The sequence below is a fragment of the Cricetulus griseus genome, chromosome 2 (genome assembly GCF_003668045.3).
Source record: "Cricetulus griseus strain 17A/GY chromosome 2, alternate assembly CriGri-PICRH-1.0, whole genome shotgun sequence".
Taxonomy (NCBI): domain Eukaryota; kingdom Metazoa; phylum Chordata; class Mammalia; order Rodentia; family Cricetidae; genus Cricetulus; species Cricetulus griseus.
The window spans coordinates 15,715,028-15,737,192 of NC_048595.1; the positions used below are offsets into that span (position 1 = coordinate 15,715,028).

General features: G+C 43.0%; 1 protein-coding gene across 7 annotated transcripts in view; it reads right to left on the minus strand.

Annotated features, from left to right (window-relative positions):
- The window catches only part of Usp48 (ubiquitin specific peptidase 48), a 69,813-nt gene that overhangs the window by 40,268 nt on the left and 7,380 nt on the right, over nucleotides 1-22,165 (minus strand). For 4 of the 7 annotated variants that reach the window (XM_027399766.2, XM_027399764.2, XM_027399762.2 and 1 more), the window contains 9 exons: nucleotides 17,610-17,730; nucleotides 16,199-16,355; nucleotides 14,900-15,027; nucleotides 13,579-13,703; nucleotides 13,020-13,128; nucleotides 10,953-11,086; nucleotides 10,075-10,157; nucleotides 3,352-3,531; nucleotides 73-201 (listed from right to left, as the gene is read on the minus strand). In XM_027399766.2, the coding sequence (XP_027255567.1) occupies nucleotides 73-201; nucleotides 3,352-3,531; nucleotides 10,075-10,157; nucleotides 10,953-11,086; nucleotides 13,020-13,128; nucleotides 13,579-13,703; nucleotides 14,900-15,027; nucleotides 16,199-16,355; nucleotides 17,610-17,730 (1,166 nt within the window). The remainder of the gene's footprint in view (nucleotides 1-72; nucleotides 202-3,351; nucleotides 3,532-10,074; nucleotides 10,158-10,952; nucleotides 11,087-13,019; nucleotides 13,129-13,578; nucleotides 13,704-14,899; nucleotides 15,028-16,198; nucleotides 16,356-17,609; nucleotides 17,731-22,165) is intronic. The other 3 variants (XM_027399765.2, XM_027399763.2, XM_027399767.2) reach the window with 2 other exon arrangements.

The window sequence follows — 22,165 nt, forward strand, 5'->3', positions numbered from 1 at the left end:
CTGGTGGTGGTCATTAATTAACCTAGGATAATTCTACAGCATTTCCAGAAGCAATTCAGAAAAAGTGATTACCTGGGACTTGAACCATTGTGTGGTTCTTTTCCCGGGTTTGCAGTCTATAAACCAACATGTATGCATTGCGAGAACAGTGAGTTCCTTTCCCACACTTGGGTTTACGGGTCTGGGATTTAGAAGGCTCTGCTGGGATAAAGAAATTAAAAGACAACTTAACTAAATGGTCCATACTTAGGGGTTTGGGGAGTACATAAAAAAATTACTTATATGACTCAATGAATAAACAGCTCACTGCACAAGCACTCCCCCAAACCCACATTTAAAACCTGGGCGCCATGGCACATGCTTGCAATCTTAGTACTCAGGCAATGGAGATAGGCAGATCCCCTAGGTTTTGCAGGCCCTTGAACAATAAACTCCTGTCTCAGAAAAACAAAATGGATGGATGGTACCGGGGTGACCCACGACACCTGAGAACAAATGTATGCGCACCCACGATAGCTAGGAGTGTCGATCTGGCTCAGCAGTTAAGGCACTGGCTGCTCTTACAGAGCGCTAGAGTTAACAGTTCCCAGCACTAAAGTGGTGGCTGGCAACCAAATAGGCTTCCAGTTCTGCCACTCTTCTGGCCTCTAAGGATCAGACAACCTCTTCGGGCCTCACTGGGCACTGGAAGCCTATGGTGCACTATAGATAGGTAAAAAATGCACACACTAAAAACAAAAACCCTTAAAAATATGCCTAGGGGCTAGAGCAATAGCTCAGACGTAAGAGCACTGGCTATTCTTCGAGAGGACAAGGGTTTAATCTCCAGCACTCACGTGGTGTAACTCCAGTCCCAAGGGATTCAATATGCCCAGGTACGACTCAGGGGCACCACTGTAGTCCCACAGTGCACAAATATATATGCAGACAAAATATTCATACACACAAAATAATAAAATAAAATTTAAAAAATGTCTACAGTATACAGCAGAAGATCTACAACATTGAAATGTCATACAAATGTAATGGTTACATAGATAGAAACTCTTTTTTATACTAGTTTATTCTGTGCATCTGTGTGTGCATGAGCACAAGCAACACTGGTATAAGTCAGGACACTTTGGGGAGTTCTACCACATGGACTCCAGGGATAGAACTCAGGCAATGAGGCTTGCCTGCGGGCAAATTTACTCACGAGCCATCAACTAACTGGTTCAATCTGAAGATATGTAAAACAGATAAATGCCCATTTCTTATTTGTCACACCCCCTTTATGTTCTGAGGCAGAGTCTCACACGAGGTGGGTCTAAAACTTGTAGCCCTTCTGCCTCACTGCTAGAATGCTGGAATAACAGGTCTGTGTCACCATGTCTGACTTCAACACTCCACTTTTTAAATTTTATTTATTGTGTATACAACATTATGCTTCCATGTATATATGCACACCAGAGCAAGGGATGGTTGTGAGTCACCATGTGGTTGATGGGAATTGAACTCAGGACCTCTGGAAGAGCAGTCAGTGCTCTTAACTTCTGAGCCATCTCTCCAGCCCAACACTCTACTTTTTAAAGATGAAAATATGTCCCCTGAGGTCAAACCTAGAGGAGCAAAGTCCTATTCACTGAGTGTGGGATATACATAACCACACTCAGGGGCTGTGTGTGTGTGTGTGTGTGTGTGTGTGTGTGTGTGTGTGTGTGTGTGTGTGTGTGTGTGTGTGTGTGTGTGTGTGTGTGTGTGTGTGTGTGTGTGTGTGTGTGTAGATATATGTTCTGAAAAGGCCCTAAGAAGGTGTTGGAGTACATAGAGCTGGAGTTACAGGTGTCAGCTGCCAAATGTGAGTGGGTAGAATCAAACTCTAGCCCTCTGTGACAGCAACAAGTACTAGTTCTTTTTTTGTTTGTTTGTTTTTGAAATTTCTCTGTGTATTCCTGGCAATCCTGAAACTCACTCTGTGGACAAGACTACCACCTGCCCCAGCCTCCAGATTAAAGGTGTGCAGTGGGCCAGCCTGCAGGGACAAGTACTCTTAACAGCAAAACTCCAGGCACCTAAGACTTGAAATCTTACATTTCCATTGCTACAATGTAGACAGCTGCAATAAACTGCAGTAAGAAACACCCAAAATGAAAACACAATTATTTGCAATCTAAGGTCTGTGTTAAGAAAAGGACAATAAAATAAAGTTGATCTAAACAATGTTCACATCAAAAACACTGCAGTGAAAGTTAGGAACCTAAGGGTCACCTCAGCAGTATTGGAACTTAGATGTGAAATACCCACCACAGACCTATTTTGAAATGCTATTCCCCAGCTTGTGGCAGGACCTGGAGCAGGTGTGAAGTTTAGGACAGGGGTAGTGACTAGAGCTGGTCCTCACAAGTAATAGACTCTCTACTGCAATGTTTGCCTTAAGTATAAACCCAATGCTCCAGCCCCCAAGAGCTAAACTGCTCACCCAGACCTTCCCTGCCATGAAGGCCCACAATGCCCCGAAACAACGTGCTTTTCTCTCCACAGTGTCCCACCATCCAGCTTTCTATGTCAGGTACTGCGACACTGGCCAAGAAAAGTAACAAGTACAGTCTATAAATGGAATGTGACTTAGTGGCTCAAATCCAGCAGGGCCTAGCCTAAGAGCCAGTGCTTCTCCTCTACCAGACACCTTGGCAACTTGGCTGTGAGCTAGGTGGTGGTAAACATGTGTAATCCCAGCAGAATCACGGTGGGGAAACCAAGAGGCCAGAGGGAAGGCTACTGGTACTGAAGGCGATCACCAGCTCCCATCAGACCTGGCCCTTTACTGGGGAACAAAACTAGGGCTGATTATGACAGCTGAGGTAATGAGAGCTGTCATGAGACCATGTCTCAGAACACAGTTTATCGATCTGCCATAGTTATTAAGTCCTCAACTCCCATTTTAGAAGATGACTGTCACCTAGGAACCAATAACCATCCTTCCCCTGCCCAAGGGATAAACCCTGTAACTGAAGCCGCCCCTTTGCCTTCATGCTTTCCTGGCACAGCCATCTCTAGGCAAAGCATGTTTGGTTTTTCGTGAAGCAGGAACTGCTAACAAAAGATGTCTAATAGTGCTAAATACCCTCAATAACCACTAACAATCTTGGGCCATCAAATATTTCCAGGGAAAATTTTTTCTTAAGCCAGGCATGGTGGTACACACTTTTAATCCAACACTCAGAGGGCAGAGGCAGGCATATCTCTGAGTTCAAGGTCAGCCTGGTCTCCATATTGAGTTCCAGGACATAATGAGACCCTGTTTCAAAACAATAACAACCACAACAACAAAGTTTATATTTTAAAAGGGCACTCACAACTTAAAGGTTTTACCTAGATCTTCCTCAATCCCTAGCTGTAATTTCTTCCCTTCCATCTTCTCTATGTCCTCATCATTGAACTTATACCATTCTCCAGACTGAGGGTCTTTCACGTGGGCGATGTAGTGGCCAGAATAAGCACTTACTCCTCTGTGGATGAGGACCGCGCTGAGTTCATACACAAAGGACCCACCTGCAAGGAGAAAAGGGCAAAAGAATAACTTTCCATCATTGCATGCCTTGTAGCTTGAGCATAAACTGATACCACTGTAGTTCTTTATGCACCTGACAAAATTTAAAATGTAGGGCTGGGGGCTGGAGATGGCTCAGAGGTTAAGAGCACTGACTGCTCTTCCAGAGTTCAATTCCCAGCAACCCCATGGTGGCTCACAACCATACATAAGATCTCACGCCCGCTTCTGGCCTAGAGGCATACATGCAGACAGAATACTGTATACATAATAAATAAATCTTTAAAAAAAAAAAATTTAAAACATGACACCTAAGAGCTGGGCATAGAGGCCACTATGACCCAGCATCCCGGAGACTGATTAAGAGGTCAACAAGTTTTCAAGCTATGCACAGCTGAACTATTCAAATGGGCAAAGATCTGATGGGGAATGTACTACTATGTATGTTTATTGATTGTTGAATAAAATACTGTTTGGCCAATGAGACAGCAAGTTAGACAGAACTAGGAGTCAAAGAGGATTCTGGGAAATGTAGTAGAGAAGTGCTGATCTAGGCAGGAAGTGACATAGAAAGGAGACTCATATTTAAGCAAAAGAGAAACAGGAAGGGCCCTCTTTTTCCCCTCTGCTCCTGCTCCAGCGGCACGATGTGATCCACCAGCTAGGAGGGATGCCAATAAGGCGTCCGATAAGATAAGTCTTATAAAATATATAGATGTATGATAATTGAGACTGAGCTAACAGATGAGAATCCTAGTCATTGACCAAGCAGCATTGTAACTAATACAAGTCTCTCTGTGTATTCATTTGGGCCTAACTCGGGCAGGCGGCTGTCGTAAAGCTCACACGTGGCAGTGGGGCTCAGGCAGCCTTTGGTAGAAAGATTTATCGTAACAAAGATTGACCTAAGATAAAGAGATGTTTATAAAATATAGGTGACCTATTCTTTTTTTACAGTATTGGCAACTGAAACAAGGGAAGCTGAAGCAAGAAGATTACCACAAGTTGGAAGACAGTGTGTGCTATTTACTACATTCCAGGCAAAGCTGGAATATATGTAAAACATATCTCAAAAAAACCAAAAGCGGGAGAGGGGAGTAAAATCTTTTATTTTTTGAGGCAAGATCTCCGCATGTAATCTTGTCTGGACTGGAACTCAGCTATGTAAACCAGGCCGGACTCAAACTCCTGCCTCTGCTTCCTGAGTTCTGGAGGTGTGTACCTCCAGTCCCAGCTCAATGAAACCTTCTAAACTTTGGAAAAAAGTAGCTGAGTGTGGTAGTGTATGTATTTTTTTTCTGGTTTGTTGAGACATAGTTTCTCTGTGTAGCTTTAGAGCCTATCCTGGCACTCGCTCTGTACACCAGGCTGGCTTTGAACTCACAGAGATCTGCCTGCCTCTGCCTCCTGACTGTTGGGCCTAGTTTATGTCTGTAATTGGATCACTGGAAAGGCAGAGGCAAGAGGATCTCTATAAAATCCAAACTAGCCTGATCTACATAGTGAGTTCCAACCCAGACAGGACTACATATTGAGAGCTGGTTTCAAAAGAAAAAAGTTAAGATAGCACATAGCGCACAAACATGCATGAAATAAAATTTAAAGCAAAAAAAGAACCAAAACAAAAAAGTTCCAGCACACACAGGGAGGCTCACAAGCGTCCACAACTGGACCACTGAATGTAATGCCCTCCTCCCTCTTCTCACCTTTGTAGGCCTGAGGAATGTACATCAAGTGCACAGGCAAAACATTCATGCACATTAAAAACAAAACAAAATTCATAAAGAAAAAAAAACTACTTACACTAAGCAAGCATATTGTGCTTCTAGAACAAAGCACAAACATGGAACCATCCCCATGTCTAGATACTGACACTGGAAAAATTTGGAAGCTTTCACAAACAATATTAAAAAAAAAAAATCTTCATACCCAACTTTATTTCCTTATCTTAACACTTTTAAAAGTCAGTACATCACTCAATCAATAAATATTTTGGACCCTGTTTTAGACTAGAAGAAAACAGCAGCTGACTAAAGAACAAAATCCTAGCACACTTTTAACTTGATGAGGAGGACATTAATAAAAATTAATATGTGGTTCAAAACTCCAGGTTAAAAAACAAACAGGCTCCAAAGCTACACAGAGAAACCCTGTCTCAAAAAACCAAAAAACTCCGGGTTAAGATAAATATACTAAGAGACACACAAATTATTTCTGAATTGAGCCTGGAAGGATCCTAGTGCTCCTGTGGTAGAATGGAATAGAACGGAAGGCATGGAGACAGACAGGCTGGAAGCTCTTGGGCCAGCTAGCCTTAGAGTATGAAGCATACATAGCAGAAACAAGACAGACCCCACTCAAGATGGAGACAAGAACTGATCGCAAAGGTGCCCTCTGACACCCCCAAACATACACCATGACACAGGCACACCCAGTATTCCTATGTCTTAAATGTATTTCTCAACTGGCAACTAAAACTAAACAGTACAAGAATGTCACCAGCTAATCAGCATAAGGGCAGCAGAGGATTTCTTTCTGTTACCAATGGTATGAACCTTCCTATTCTTCAATTCTTCCCAGAACACACAAGGAACTGTTGTTTTTTTGTTTGTTTTTGAAACAGTGTTTCTCTGTATAGGCCTGGCTGTCCTGGAACTCGCACTCTGTAGACCAGGTTGGTCTTGAAATTTGGAATTTACCTGCCTCTGCCTACGCAGTGATAGGACTAACTAAAAGCATGAGCCACCACAGCCTGGCCTGGAACTATTAATTTCAGTCAACCATATCATGCATTTTATCTCTTGAGTTGCATCATTGGCAGATAAGCTCCCCAATTCATCCATACTTTTTCAATTCTGAGTGAAATCTTAAGGATTTTTCTTTCTACAATCAAGGTTATTTCACTTTCATGTCTTGTCATTCAAGTTTATCCTTGTCACAAATGACAAAATTTCTTTGGAGCTGTAAAGCTTTACTCTAAATATCCCATATTTTCTTTAAAACCAGTGTTCTTAAGCCTACTAAATAACAGAGGTGAATCTTCCTGCCACAACAAATATTTGTGGGAAATTATCAGCTGTGTTAGTCTGAATGAAAACGGCTCTTGGAAGCTCAGACAAGTAAATGGTTGGTCCCTAGTTAGTGAACTGTGAAAGATTGGGAAATATGGCCTTGCTAAAGGAGGTGTTCCATTGGAAGTGGACTGAGGTTTCAAAAGCCCTTACAAGGCCCTGTCTGTCTGTCTGTCTGTCTGTCTGTCTGTCTGTCTGTCTCTGCCTGTGGATTATGATACAAAGCTCTCACCTACTACACCAGACCTGTCTGTCTGCTTCCTGTCAAGATGATCATGGACTAACCCTTAAAACTGTAAGAAAGCCCCCAATTAAATACTTTCACTTCTAAGAGTTGCCTTGGTCATGGTGTCTCTTCACAGCCATACAACAGTGACTAAGACACCAGCCTTATGAATATACATTGGTACTTAGAGGTAAGAAAAATTAAATGCCATGGCTAGAGAGACTGCGCAGTGCTTAAGAGCACACTGTTCTTGCAGAGGACCAAATTCAGTTCCCAGTGCCCAAATCAGGCAGTTCACACAACCTGCAGCCCCAGGGGGATCTGATGTCTCTGGCCTCAGCAGACACCTGCACTCAAGTGCACGTATCTACACACATACACACACACAAATAAATCTTTTTTTTTTTTTTTTTTTTTTTGAGACAGCGTTTCTCTGTATTGCTTTGGAGACTATCCTGGAACTCTGTAGACGAGGCTGGCCTCGAACTCACAGAGATCCCTCTGACTCCAGAGTGCTGGGATTAAAGGTGTGAACCACCAACCCCCTCGCCCATCCCCACAATTAAAAATAATCTTAAAGAGATTTAAAAAAAGAAAAAACCTAAACCTCCCTGAGAAGCTAGACTCCATGAAAATTTCTACTAAGAGTTCACACCTTAGGAAATCAGTTTCTAAAGCCATGTGGGTCTAGTATTTGGATTGGGGTGGCACATGTCTGTACCCACAGTATTTGGGAAGGTAGGAACAGGAATCTGTTGTGAGTTCAAGGCCAGCCTAAACTATAAAGCAAGAAAGACCTTTTACAAAGCAAAAAAAAAGACCTTTTACTACTAGTCTTTCTGGATGTGGTTCTGGGATGAGTGATAGTTCTAAGGAGGTAGTTTCAGACAACAGCTATATCATATGTCACAGAAACATCTCTATAACTGACAACCAAGAAAGAGTAAAATGAATGCATTAAGACTTTCACCTCAGTAATAAGAAATAAACAACTACTGGGCAGTAGTGGTGCTTCTTTACGGTGGATCTCCAAGAGTTCAAGGCCAGTCTGTTCTACAGAGCCAGTTCTAGGACACCCAAGGCTGTTACACAGAGAGACCCTATCTCAAAAACAACAACAAAAAACTCATAATAAAATAAACAATCAGGTGTTGGTGGCACGCGCCTTTAATCCCAGCACTTGGGAGGCAGAGGCAGGCGGATCTCTGTGAGTTTGAGGCCAGCCTGGTCTCCAGAGCGAGTGCCAGGATAGGCTCCAAAGCTACAGAGAAACCCTGTCTCGAAAAACCTCTAAAAAAATAAATAAAATAAAATAAAAAAATAAAACTAAGGGCTAGAGAAAGAGTTCAGAGGTTAAGGGCACTGACTGCTCTTCCAGAGGTCCTGATTTCAATTTCCAGAAACTACATGGTGGCTCACAGCCATCCATGACATCTGCTGCCCTCTTCTAGCCTACAGGCATACCTATAAGCAAATCACTATATACATAATAAATAAATATTAAATAAAAAGTAAAACTAAGAATAAGGAATCTGATTGTAGAAAACAAAAAGATTAGCAGGATAGTGGTGGCACACACCTTTGGTTCCAGCCTGAGGAAGGGCAGACACAGGTGATCTATGAGTTCAAAGCCAGTCTGGTCTACATGGTGAGTCCCAGTCTAGCCAAAAATAAACAGGGAGACCCTATTTTGAAAACAAACCAACTGGCTGGAGAGATATCTCAGTGGATAAGAGCACCAGCTGCTCTTCCAGAGGAGCTGGATTCAATTCCCAGCACCCACATGGTAGCTCACAACTAGCTGTGATCTAGCACCCTTGCACAGATATACATGCAAGCAAAAATGTCAATGCACATAAAAATAAATTTTTTTTAAAAAAGAAGGTCTTGCCACTTCCCAAACACAAACAAGTTTAGCCAGGCTGTGGTTGGCACATACCTTTCATCCTAGCACTTGGGAGGCAGAAGCAGGTTTCTAAGTTCAAACCCTCCAACCTCACATTCTGATGACATTTAACTAGGCAGGTGTCCCAGAAATAAACCTAAGGGTTTTATGGAGGAATGAAGGGGAAGCTGCCCTCTTAGGGGTGTGCCTGACCACCCCTAAGTGAGAATTTCAGGTGGCTGGGTTTCACTTTCAGTTTCCCTTTTCGGCTTGCTGTATAGACTGCTGCCGCGCCGGCTGGCTAGGTGGCTCTGTAAGTAAGGTTTTTCCCTATTAAATACCCTTGTATTTCTACCTGACTCTGTATTGGTAATTTCCCACTTTATCTGGTTGATAGGAACCCACACCTCCAGGAAGCTCCATTTGTCTCATTCTAGGAAAATCTCTTTACAGATCATTTTTGATAAACAAAAGCCACCATGTCCAAGATACCAGAGTCAGAAGACACAGTGGCACCATTCCCACACTGCCAGTCAGGGCTCTAAAGAAACTAAACTTTGCAACCTTAGAGAAACAAGGAACTTGGAAATGCAAATGATGCGCAGAAAGGCAAAGGGGTGTGGTTTAAGACAGGGTAATGAAAATGTATGTACTGTAGGACGAGCTAAGAAGGGAAGGAGGCAGCTAGAGCAGAGAACATGAGGGAGGGGAGTGACTGAGAAATATGACAAAGGTAAATAACCCATTAATTTATGTCCTAACCAAAATAGCGAATTTAAAGGGGGAGGGGCTGTGTAATTGGGAGAATAAATCAGGAATCTTATCAACCATGAACAGACCAGCCAATCCAGATAAAGTTCATGACGTTCAATTCCACCACTTTGTGTATTATCTGAAACCTACTAGAGACTCCTGGGAAGGTGTTTTCTCCAGTCACCCACCCACCCGACCCAGAGCAGCAGGGCAACAGGGCTAATTATGTGTTATCTTTTGCCTGGCACTCTCCCAGGAGGCAAAAAGAGTAAAGCCAAATATCAAGTTTGGGGGATGGGAGTTTGTCTAATATGCTTAAGGAGGGGGGCATGGTGAAGTCAAGTAGTGCCCACCTTTAATCCCAGAAAAAGGGGGGGTGGCTTTAGGGTGCTGGAATTGTTTCTCCTTTGGGTGGTCCCTGTGGGTGTTCCCTTTTATGATGGTTGCAGAACCATGCATTTCTACTTTGAAATTTTAGCAATGTGTTATATATTTGGCAGTAAGAAGAGATTGAACAGGATGCAGTGGGCCAGTGTAATTTAAGTGTAATTCAAGGAACAAACAACAGTCATAGCTTAAAAAAAAGCTGGCCTTCCTTGGCCAGCTGTACCTTTATGCTCCACATAAGGCTCCATATCCAGACTTTCTGAGAAACCAATATAGGCATTGAGCTTCTTCTTGTGTCCCGTTTGCCTGCAAAGAAGTGTACAGATGTAACAACAGTCAACCTATCAGGAACTTTGTACACATGCTACCAACTCCTTGACAGGCCCCACAGCAGCTATAGTCCATGTAGTAGTCTAGTACTCACAGGCAAAGGCTGATCCCCTCTGCAAGAGGACTTACCCCAGAAGCATAGCCTGTATGCCTAGGTGCAGAGTTGCCTTATTTTAATTACAAGATGAAATATGCAGTTCCATGGAGGGGAAATTTTATTTGAAATATATGATCATATAGAATATCGAGGAAATCTGCATACTTATACTTTTCTATTTAAAAGCTAAAAAAGTAATAGTACATCTCCAACTCCAATGTATATACAACTGACCTCTAAGATTTTTTTGAATGGGCGGTGGCAGTGGACACCTTTAGTCCCTGCACTCGGGAGGCAGAGGCAGGCAGATCTCTGTGAGTTAGAAACCAGCTTGAGCTAGTTCCAGGACAGTCTCCAAAGCCAGAGAAATCCTGTTTCAAAAAACCATTGGGGGGGGGGGGAGCGGGTAAACGAGGGGCTTTCAGACAAGGTTTCTCTTGTGTAACCCTGAGGGTTCTGGAACTTACTCTGTAGACCAGGCTGGCCTTGAACTCAGAGATCCGCCTGACTCTCTCTGCTTCCCAAGTGCTGGGATTAAAGGAATGTGCCACCACCACCTGGCTTCTCTTTAGGATTCTTATAGCACCATCATGAAATACATTTCAAAGAGCCAACGGCTCCTCATGAGTCACCATGACATCATCTTCTCTGCTTGCTACTTGTATAATACTCACCTGTCAAACACAAAACGCATCAGCTGCAAGTTCAGAGTGCAAGGGAGGCTTAGAAGTCGGATTTTTCTTGTAGCATTCTGTTTGCTTTGGCAGTTTTCACAGAAATATCGATTGTCTCCTTCTAATTTTTCTTCCTGATCAGGAATAAAACAGACCAGTTCAGAAGGATGTGAGGAAAAGCAATGAAAGCTCTGGTGTTAAGGCACAATTCTGTTAGTTAGCAGCTCCCACCCAACTGAGGACACCCCACTCCTCCTCCTTCTCTTCCTCCTCCTCCTCCTCCTCCTCCTCCTCCTCCTTCTCTTCCTCCTCCTCCTCCCCCAACTCCGCATGGGCCCTCTGCAGGCAGCTTCCTTGGCCAGCTGCTCCTTCTCCCCAGTGACTTCATACTTTGGGCTCCCAGGGCTAGGAAAGTGGCCCTAGTCCTTTGCCCCTTCTTGCATGCTTATGTGTGCGCTATGGATTAAGCCCAAGGCATTCAACATACTTAACAAGCTCTGCCACAGAAGTAGCTGAAGCTGGCTTTGAACTCCTAATTCTTCTATCCACTTCCAGCATTCAGCTCTATCCTCACCTCACAAAAAACTCCTCTCCCAACCCTGCCCTTCTCCATCTTCTCCCATCTTAGAAATGACAACATTCTTCCAACTTATCAGGCCACAAACTTTAAAATCCCTGGATTTACCCTTTATTCTCAGTACATTAGTTTGACTGACTATATATACTTTGAAGATAGAAAAGCAAACTAGCCAGTGCTACTAACCATGTCTTCAGTTAACTGATGGTCCTGGCAGCCCTGCATCCTGTCTGCCCAAGCCCCACCCTTCAGCCTCTTCTCAATACAACACCACAGTCATCCTGGCACACATTGTGTAGCCCCCAGGATCCCAACTATGATGGCCTTAGAGATTCACTTGATACAGAAGTCACAATTTTTTTTTTAAAGTAAGGGCATGTCATTAGAGAATTTTTTTTAAGATTTTATTTATTTATTTATTATGTATACAACATTCTGCTTCCATGTATATCTGCACACCAGAAGAGGGCACCAGATCTCATAAGGGATGGTTGTGAGCCACCATGTGGTTGCAGGACCTCTGGAAGAGCAGTCAGTGATCTTAACCTCTGAGCCATCTCTCCAGCCCCCAGAAGTCACATTTCAAACCAGGCCTCTCTGCTGTGGCCATCGCCTCTACCCAGGTATCCATGTTGCCACTCTTCCCTTGCTCTAGCGCTGTGCTCCACACACCCTCCTGTCTTCAAACCACAGGCAGTTCCACCTCAGCTCTGCCCTCGGTATTTCAGATGCCCAAAAACACTGTTCTGCTTCTTGTATCGCTCACTCCTGCTGCTGTAACTACTTCATTTTAAATTGCAGCCAGCCCCAGCCTACATTCTCCTCCTCCACAGCACACAGTGTTGAGCACTACACTATTTATTTAATGAGACACTAGTAACCATGCTACTGCACCACAACCTTCATTAAATCTGATTTCGTCTGTTTTGGCCAATACTGTCAGCCCAATGTCGCCATGGTGCTTAATACAACAAAGTAAATGCTCAGGAAGTCTTTAGATGGATAAACTCAACGAATGATTAACGGCTTCAGGCTACTATAGTGTACACACGGCACTGTTTAAAGATAGGAAGCTATCATACTATCTACCTGGTCAAGCTTTTGAGGAAAGACAATGAAGCCTTCCTCACAAGAAAGGAAAGGGAGCCACCTCTACCTCTGTAGAACTCAGAACACACAGACAACAGAAACATGGAGAGAGGGGCTACGTTCCTACTGAATACATTCTATTATGTGATAAGTTACCTTTATGGTAACAAAGACCAGATTTCCTCAAATGCTACTTGTAACCATACACACATAATTATAAATACAATGAGCATGCAAAACCCTGAAATTAGTTAAGACACGGACCGCATTGGTACTTTTTAGTTCTTTTTTGACCTTATAAAAGCAGGTTATTTCTTATATGGAGAAGTCTCCAATAACGGATGTACCCATCAATCAAAATGCCAAATATGCAGAAGCCATATATGCTGAGATTCCAGTACCTTCAGGAATTCAGAGATGCAGTCTGTTAGCTGCTTATGGCCTTGGATGTTTAACTCCAATTCATAGAACTTTGATAAAAGCTTAGATTCTCGGCCACACTGATTACAACTGCAATGAAAAAGCAATAAAATTAAGATCAGAGTGAGAAGAGCAAACCCCTGTCACTATAACACATCCTAGACAGAAGAGAAGAAGTTTATATAACCTTCATTATTTTCTTACAGAAATTGTAGCATGTGAATCACAGTAGATAAGGATAAAAGCTGACTAGGGAATCAGTCACTTTAAGGACTAGGACGTTTTCGCAATAGCTGTTGGACATGATTTTCTAGCCAGTTCCAATCTTATATTTTCAGCCCACACTACATAGACATCCATCAAACAGACTTCAGTCAGACAGTTCCCACCCAACACTTGCAGGCATTCAACTGCAACTGGCAAAGAATCTGCTTTCGTGTTCCCATGGAAATGTACTGCTATAAATACTTGCAGTCCCATGATAACCTGGTAACCTAGGACTGAACTGAAAGGTAATGCCACGAGAGTGGCAATACTCACACAGTCACATAGGCATACTCCCCACAGAACTGCTGCTGCACGATGTTCCGAACATCTGGGTTCTTCTGTTTAGACAAAGTGTCTTCCAACAGTGACATAAAGAGCTTGGAAAACTCTTGAGCATCCTATGGTTTGAATTAATGAAAACTTATATCTTGCTTCCTGACTTCTAATACAAAAGCTACTTAGAAACTACCTGTATTTTCAACTTAGCATTTTATAACAAAAAGAAAACTATGGGTATATTGAATCAGTCCTACAAATCAGTTTTAAGAAACAGTTGACAGGTTGAAGAAATGGCTTAGCAGTTAAGAGCACTGGCTGCTCTGGCAGATGAGCCAGGTTCAGTTCTCAGCAAAGCTATGTCAGTCCCAGAAAATTAGGTGCCTCTTCTAGCCTCTCCAGGCACAAGGCATGCACAAATAGTGCACAGATATATCTATGTACAGGCAAACACCCAGACATAAAATAAGTTAAAAAACAAAACACTGTTTTTAAAAAAGGAAGGGGGCCAGGCAGTGATGGCACAGGCCTTTAATCTCAGCACTTGGGGGCAGGGGGGAGCAGGCGAGTTCAAGAACATCCTGGTCTACAAAATGAGTTCCAGGACAGTCAGAGAGACACAACAAAACCCTGTCTCAACAAAACAAAATGAGGCAGGCGTTGGTGGTGCACACCTTTAATCCCAGCACTCAGGAGGCAGAGGCAGGAGGATCTCTGTGAGTTGGAGACCAGCCTGGTCTACAAGAGCTAGTTCCAGGACAGCCTCCAAAGCCACAGAGAAACCCTGTGTCAAAAGACAAAAAAAAACAAAACAAAACTAAACAAGGAAGGGAAGATAGTCAGGATGGAGAGATGGCTTACTCAGTAGTTAAGACCTTACTGCTCTTCAACTTCAGATCCCAGACCCACATCAAGGGCTCCCAACCACCTGTTATTCCAGTTCCAAAGATGGAACACCTCCCTCTTCTGGCCACCATGAGCTCATAAACACAACTGGTATACACATACATATACACATTGATAAAAGGAAAACATGGCAAGCATAATAAGGAACATATTGGTCAGTAATTAAATCAATAAAATCCAAAGTAGAATTTCTTTTAGATATGATACCACTATGTAGACCAGGCTGGCCTCAAACTCAAGAGATCTGCCTACTTCTGCCCCCCAAGTGCTGGGATTAAAGGTGTCTACTACAACGCTCAGTCAAAAATTACATTTTAACAAGCACCCTATTTAATCTTCCCTGGGAATACTTGAGCACCTTTGAAGAGGAGGGTAAGAGAGGATAGCAAAAGAACACTGGAGCTATTCTTACCTGCTGCTGTCCGGTATCCAAGCCCAAGGCTTTAACAAATCCTGAAGGATCAATGTATCTCCTGTTACTGTTTTGCAGTAAAGCAAACAAGTACTGTAGATGTTCACAAATTGTCTGAGGTTCATAATCTATTGAAAGAAAAATTTGAGTTTCACTTTAAACCTAACCAGGCATAGTGGTACACATGCCCAGAATCTCTGCACTTGTGAGACGGAACAAGACGATCAGGAGTTCCAAGGCATCTAGGTCAGTCTAATAGAACTTTTTTAAATAAAATAAAGGCCAGATGTGGAGTTGCTCACCTTTAATCCCAGCACCTCAGAAGCAATGCTCCTCTGAAAGTCTGAGGCCAGCCCGTTCATTCTATAGTGAGTTCCAGAGCTATATAGAGAACCTGACTCAATACGCCCAACACACACAAAAAAGTGGGGCAGGTTGAGATGGAACTGGAGAGATGAGCTCAGGAGTTAAGAGCACTGGCTGCTCTTCCAGAGGACCCAGTTCAATTCCCAGCAACCACATGAAGGCTAGCAACTGTCTGTAACTCCAGTTCCAGGGAGTCCAATGTCCTCTACCAGTGCCAAGCACACACACATGGTGCAAAAATACACATGTAAACAAAACACTCAAAATGACAATGTCTTATTTTATGTGCGTGAGTGCTTTGGCTTGTATATGTATATACACTGCAACTGACTGGTGCTGAAGAGGGCACTGACTGGGCCTCTGGGAACTGGAGTTAAAAATAATTGTAAGCAACCACTTGGGTACTGGAAACCTGAAAGTCTTAGCCTCGCTTAGCCATCTCTCTAACCAAAACACAAATTTAAAGGTTTTTTGTTTTGTTTTGTTTTTTTATTGATTTGTTTGCTTATAGGCAATGTCTTTTGTATAACCAGGCTGGCCTCAAGCCCCTTATGTCCTTATGTACCTGAAGATGACCTGAAATATTCTCTCTTCTCTCCTCCCCACCCCCAATTCCCAAGAGAGGGGCTTTGGAGGCTGTCCTGGAACTCCCTCTGTAGATCAGGCTGGCCTTTATCCACCTGCATCTGCCTCCTGAGTGCTGGGATTAAAGGTGTGAATCACCACCACCCTCAAATCTTTATAATAAAAATTAAAATTTTCAAAAATGATTCACTTCTTAGTTAACTGTGTATGTATTTTAAATCCTGAGTATGTTTATAGCATCACACTTGATGTGGAACCAGAACTCATGTTTCCTCCTTTGTGGTGGATTCATAAGTGATCGGGCTGGCAGTCCGTCAGCAGGTAGCCCCCGTTCCCATCCCTACCGACCTTTTCCTCCACGGACACCATCGCCCATTGTGTAGTCACTGCAGGTGCTTGGGCATAAGTACAGTGCCTGTCGAAGCTCTAAGTTGAGAAACCACACTTGGAGAAAGGTGTTGACATAACAGGTAGCTCCCAGGTTAGTCAGGCCCACAAACGAATTCTACAGAAACACACAAGTTATATAGCAACATTAGCCTCCACGAAACTAAAGGGTTATAAAGAACAGTATTCCTAACATTACAGGCCGCAGCCATTTAAGCCAGTCCTGATCAGTTTTTCATAACCACTTGATCCTCTTAGCTGCAGGTGGGGCAGACCTTTCATTGTATTTGACCGCAGAGGAGACTTCAGACAGCAATGCTCATTTCTAGCACTGCTGTCATCTCCAGTCTCTTAAACCTAAAATTAGAACAGGTGTTCTGAAGCATGTGCACTCAGGCTTTTCATTATACTTCTAAATGCCAGCACTCAGTAAAAGGACAAAATGAGACTTCAAGAAGAGCGGGGAGACAGAGGGAAAGGAAGGCCCCCTTCTATTGCAGAAATCTTCAACTTAAATATCCCTTTTAATTGAGAAACTATCATTACAACAGAGCTCACTGATGCATGCTGGGTTTGTTAATTAGAAATATTAACGCATACTTTTAAAGCCTATGTGGTATATGTATATGCACAAATACCACAGAAGACAGAAAATGCCTTGAAAGCAAAGAGAAACCATCATGGTAACTGGTGTTTATTAGCACCTCTCTTTTAAAGACATTCTAAGTTCTAAACAAAACATGCTCTCTGTTAAAGAGACAACATCAGAATGCAAAACAAGACCACTGTCTAAGGGCTTGCTGAACTGTGTGTGATTGCCTTTTTTTTCTTTCTTCAAGACAGGGTTTCTCTGTGTAGCCCTGGCTGTCCAGGCACTCACTCTGTAGACCAGGCCGGCCTTGAACTCAAGAGATCCACCTGTCTTTGCCTCCCAAGTGTTGGGAAAATGGTTCAGTATGAGTGCCCGTTATTAAAGCATAATGTTGGGGGCTGGGAGATATAGCCCACTCTTATTCAGTGTAAGTGCATGACCCCGGGTTTGATCCCCAGCACAAACAAACAAACAAACAAACAAACAGTTTTGTGTGGTTATAATGTGAATATTATGACTTAACTAGACTTTCCCAAATTCAAAAGGAAGAATTCAAACGCACAAGGCCATGAACTTTCAGTTCTGACACCTACATAGGTTGCCAAAATTGTTAATAGTCTGTGGTGATCTCTTTCTTTTCTTTACACTTCTTTTTTAGAGCAGGCAGAGAGTTCTGGGATGGATGGGATGCGGGCCTCCCTCCACTACTGTGGCACATGTCGACGAGAACAGGTTTCTGAACACAAGAACTCAACAACAATAATAAACATTTTTACTCACCTTTTTCCTCCTCTCACAGTTGGGATCATCAATGTTATGAAAACTATTCTCATCTATTTCTCCTAACCAAACATGTTCGCCAATTCCAACTAAACAATTGGGGTTGCCTCTGCAGTTTCTTCTACAAGAAGAAAAAAACAGGAAGAATTAGTTTAATTAAAATATTCCCAAGAAGTAAAAAGGAAGAGGATTGAGCTTTCTAGCCAATCATTTATTTGTCTATATATCCCCTAACCCTACACATACCCCCAGCACCCCATGTCGCCCTGGTTGTCCTGGAAATCTGCATACTCCGAGGCCTTGTGTTACTGAGATGGAGTTGGCAGCTTCTAACCACAGGTACTAACAGGAACCCAGCAACCAACAGAAAGAAGCAAAATATATTTCCAGTGGACAAATATTAAATATCCACAGTTGGGGCCTGGAGTAAAGCTAAACCCCTTGAACACCATCATTAACCGGAACACTCATTAAGTAGTATCCCCAAGATAAAGAACAAGGACCAAGCTCATTAACAAATCCTGATTTCTAAATATTTTCCACTAAAAACACTAAGGCTCCTGAGGGAAATAAATTATAAGATGAACTGTCTTGCTGTGCCCCTAAAAAATTGATGGCACATACTGAAGGGACATAGAACCCACATGGGGGAGGGGCACAGCACTCACTGACCAAATCCAGCAAGAGGTAAGTCACCACACCGGGGCCTGGGAGGCTGAGGACAGAGGACAGCAGTGACTGGAGGTCAGCCAGGGCTACACAGAAGACACTACCTCAAAAAGAAAAAGGAAGCCACTGCGACTCCCAAATGTCATCTCAGCACTCAGGAGCAAAAGGTGGAAGGAAGCTGGAGGCCAGCTTGGCTACACACTGAAGAGTCCACTCACTGGCTTCCTAATGAGACAGAGGACAGATGGAGAAAAGTCACTCTACACACAAAAAAAATTTTTAAAAGCCAGCTATGGTAGCTGTGACAGAATCAGACATCACCAGGTGACGTCTTTTAAAAATAGAGTAATAAGGAAAGCTAAAGAAACAGGACTGCAATGTCTTTAAGTAGCTCAGCAAGAGTGACAAGTAACTCTGGGCTGGGCGTTGGTGGCGCACACCTTTAATCCCAGCACTCGGGAGGCAGAGGCAGGCGGGTCTCTGTGAGTTCGAGACCAGCCTGGTCTCCAGAGCGAGTGCCAGAATAGGTTTGGCATCTCTTCTGTAGTGTTCTGGCCAAAAGCACATAGTCTATGCCATGGGCAAACACCCAGCAATCCCAATCTCAGAAATAATCCACCTAAAAAGCCTACGTCCTGCACACAAATAATTCCAGATTACGAGAAACTAGAAACAAATGTGCATACATCCTAATGATGTGTTCTAAAGGGGAAGAAGAACCCAAGATTTGACATTCTCACACAAACATACATGCATGCAGGCAAAATGCCAATGCACACAAAAAAAATTTTTAAATAAAAAATAAATAAACAAATTATGTGATTTGCAGACAGTCCTATGGGCCTTTCAGAAAGCAGCTGCTCTGGGCAGCTTGGCTCTTAGTCTCCTGTTCCTGATGTAGGTTAATTTCCCCATTCTTTCCCATCTTCTACACATTAAGTCATGCCCACTAAACTAGCTCTATATCTGGTTTCAAATGGCTTTTAAAAAGTCTGTGACCTAAAAATTTCAATAAAACGTTTAAAAGTTAAAGCAGGAGATTTGGGTAACTTGCATTGTTTGGCCTTTGTAATTCTGCCTGCTGCCACCCCACCCTCACCTCCTTACAGACAGGGTGTCTCACTGTGTCACCCTGGCTTGGCCTCAAATTCAGAGGTCCTCCTGCCTCTGCCTCTGAGTTTGGGGACTAAAGGCAAGTACACCATATCTGTAAGTTAATTTTATTTTGTTGCCTTTGGACGGGATCCCAAGTAGCCCAGGCTGACCTCAAACTCCTTAAGCTGAGGCCACCTTGACTCCCGGCTGTCCTGCTTCCCACTTCAAGTGCTGGGATTACAGGCATGTGTCAATGAGTGTGATTGGCTTTAAGTTCTTTTGTTTGTTTTTTTGTTTTCCGGAGACAAGGTTCCTCTATATAGACAGTCCTGGTTGTCCTGGAAACTTGCTCTGGAGACCAGGCTGACCTCAAATTCAGAGATCCACCTGCCTTTGCCTCTTGAATACTGGAATTAAAGGCATTCAGACCAATACTATTGATTAAGTCTCAAATAAACAAATAGACCATCTCACCACTGCTGACATGAAGCTGCCTTCCTTCCAGCATGCAGCATTTAAAGGGGACTCAGACCAACAAGAGCTTTCCAAATAACGGCTCTCCCCTATACATAGCCCATGAGTACTGTAGCTATGTGCACCAATAAGAATGTTTTTTGTCTCCATCAAAGCACAAGAACAGTTGGAGACTCAGCTGTTGCTGAATCACCTTGTAAACCTCCAGTTTATTTTTGCATTAATTAAATAAAATCAACCCTGGGTTAGTAGTGGAGTCAGCAACTAGTTGACAGAAAGTATAACCATAGAGAGAGGGAATCTGAGAGGACAGAAAGATGCACACAAAGTAGTAGTAGAGAGGGACTTTTTGACTGTGGCACTCTTTTTTGTTTGTTTGGCAGAGTGGAAGGACTCTCTGAGGTGCTGGCAAAGAGGGGAAGTCAGCTAGTTGCTCCTCATCCCTGGCTCTGTGTCCCAAGTCTTATTGATAAACAGAATGATAGAGATTTAGTTAAAAACTACATTTGGGGGCAGCAGCAGGTGGTGGATCTGGCAGGATGTACAGCCAGTTAATAAATACAGGACATTTATTCACTGAAACAGCATTAGATTCAGGTGCAGCTCTGACGCTGATGCAAAATCAACTCCTAGCGTTGGCCAGGTGGCAGATGCCTAGTCCCCATGTGCCTGGCATCTTCACATTCCTGGGACACTATGTTCTTCACAACTGCCCCTGAGAGGCGCAGCCAAATCATCACTCAAAACGAAACAAGCACCTACCCTAAGAACGTAAGCGGTAACTGAAAGGGAGGAAGGACAAGCTCTTCTACTACAGTGGGCATTTCTGTCCCCACAACCCAACCAGCCCAGCTGTGAACCAATTTTGGTGTGTTCATTTACTGAGATGCAATACATTCTCAAAGTCTGTGTTTCTAAAATGGCATGCTCACACCAAGAGTTGTGCCAGATATGGCACGAAGCCTAAATATGTTTCTTTTTGGTTTTCAATTTTTTAACAGGTTTATTCTTTTATTTTATGTGTATTGGTTTGGTTTGTTTTTGTTTGTTTGTTTGCTTTTCTTTGCTTGTATGCATGTATGTCTGTGTGAAGGTGTCAGATGCCTTGGAATTAGAATTACAGGCAAGTGTGAGCTGCCATGTGGATGCCGGGAATTGAACCCAAGTCATCTGGAAAAGCAGCCAGTGTTCTTAACCACTGAACCATCTCTCTGGACTTTTTTTTTTTTTTTTTTTTTTTTTTGAGATAGGCTCTCTCTACATACGTATGTAGACCAGGCTGGCCTTGCCTCTGCCTCCTGAAATGAATGCTAGCACTAAAGGTGTATGCCATCATGATGGCTTCTAAACTGCATTTCTTATTCAAAAATCGGAGTATTGTACAGTATTTTTGGAGAGATGACTCAGTGATTAAGATCACTGGCTGCCCTTCCACAGGACCCAGGCTCAATTCCCAGCACCACATTGCAGTTCACAAGTGTCTGTGACTGGTGCTCCAGAGGATCGGACACCCTCACATAGACATACATGCAGCCAAAACGCCAAATCACATAAAGTACAATTAAAGAAATAATTAAAAACAAAAAAAATAAATGACAGAAAATTCTAGCCGGGAGTGGTGATGGGACACGCCTTTAATCCTAGTTTTCAGGAGGCAAAGGCAGATCTCTGTGAATTCTATCCTAGTGTGGTCTACAGAGCTCCAGGACAGACTCCAAAGCTACAAAGAAACCCAGTCTCCAAAAACAAAACAAAAAAGTGAACCCTGAGGTGTTTTTGCTTCTTAGCATATTCAATAGTGAAATCACAACCCCTGAAAGAGGCTTAAGTGCTGTTAACAGCCCCCATACGTAGCCATTCACCCCATCCAACAGAACACACAGGGATGCATCACATTCTCCATTAAATCCAAACAAGTTTAAAGTGAAATCAAGTTACAGAGATGAGTCAGCAGTTACGAGCTTTGGCTGCTCTTCCAGGAGACCCAGGTTCAATTCCCTGCACCCACATGGCAGCTCACAAGCTCTGTAACTCCAGCTCTAAAGGATCAAACACTCCCACAGACATACCTTCATATGTAAGCAAAACACCAATATCCCTAAAAGATAAATGGAGTGTTCTTAAATTCTTAGAAAATAGCAGTGTTCAAATAGCTCACAGTCAAGAAAACTACCATAAAGTAGGCAGCTACTACAAAACCTCAGATTAGGGAATTAACAGTTATTTTATACAACTGCTGAAGCTGATCGATCATTCTGGAGAAAATGTTGTGTCAGCACTCAGGTGACTGAAGAGGCATTTCAAAGTCAAACAGGAAA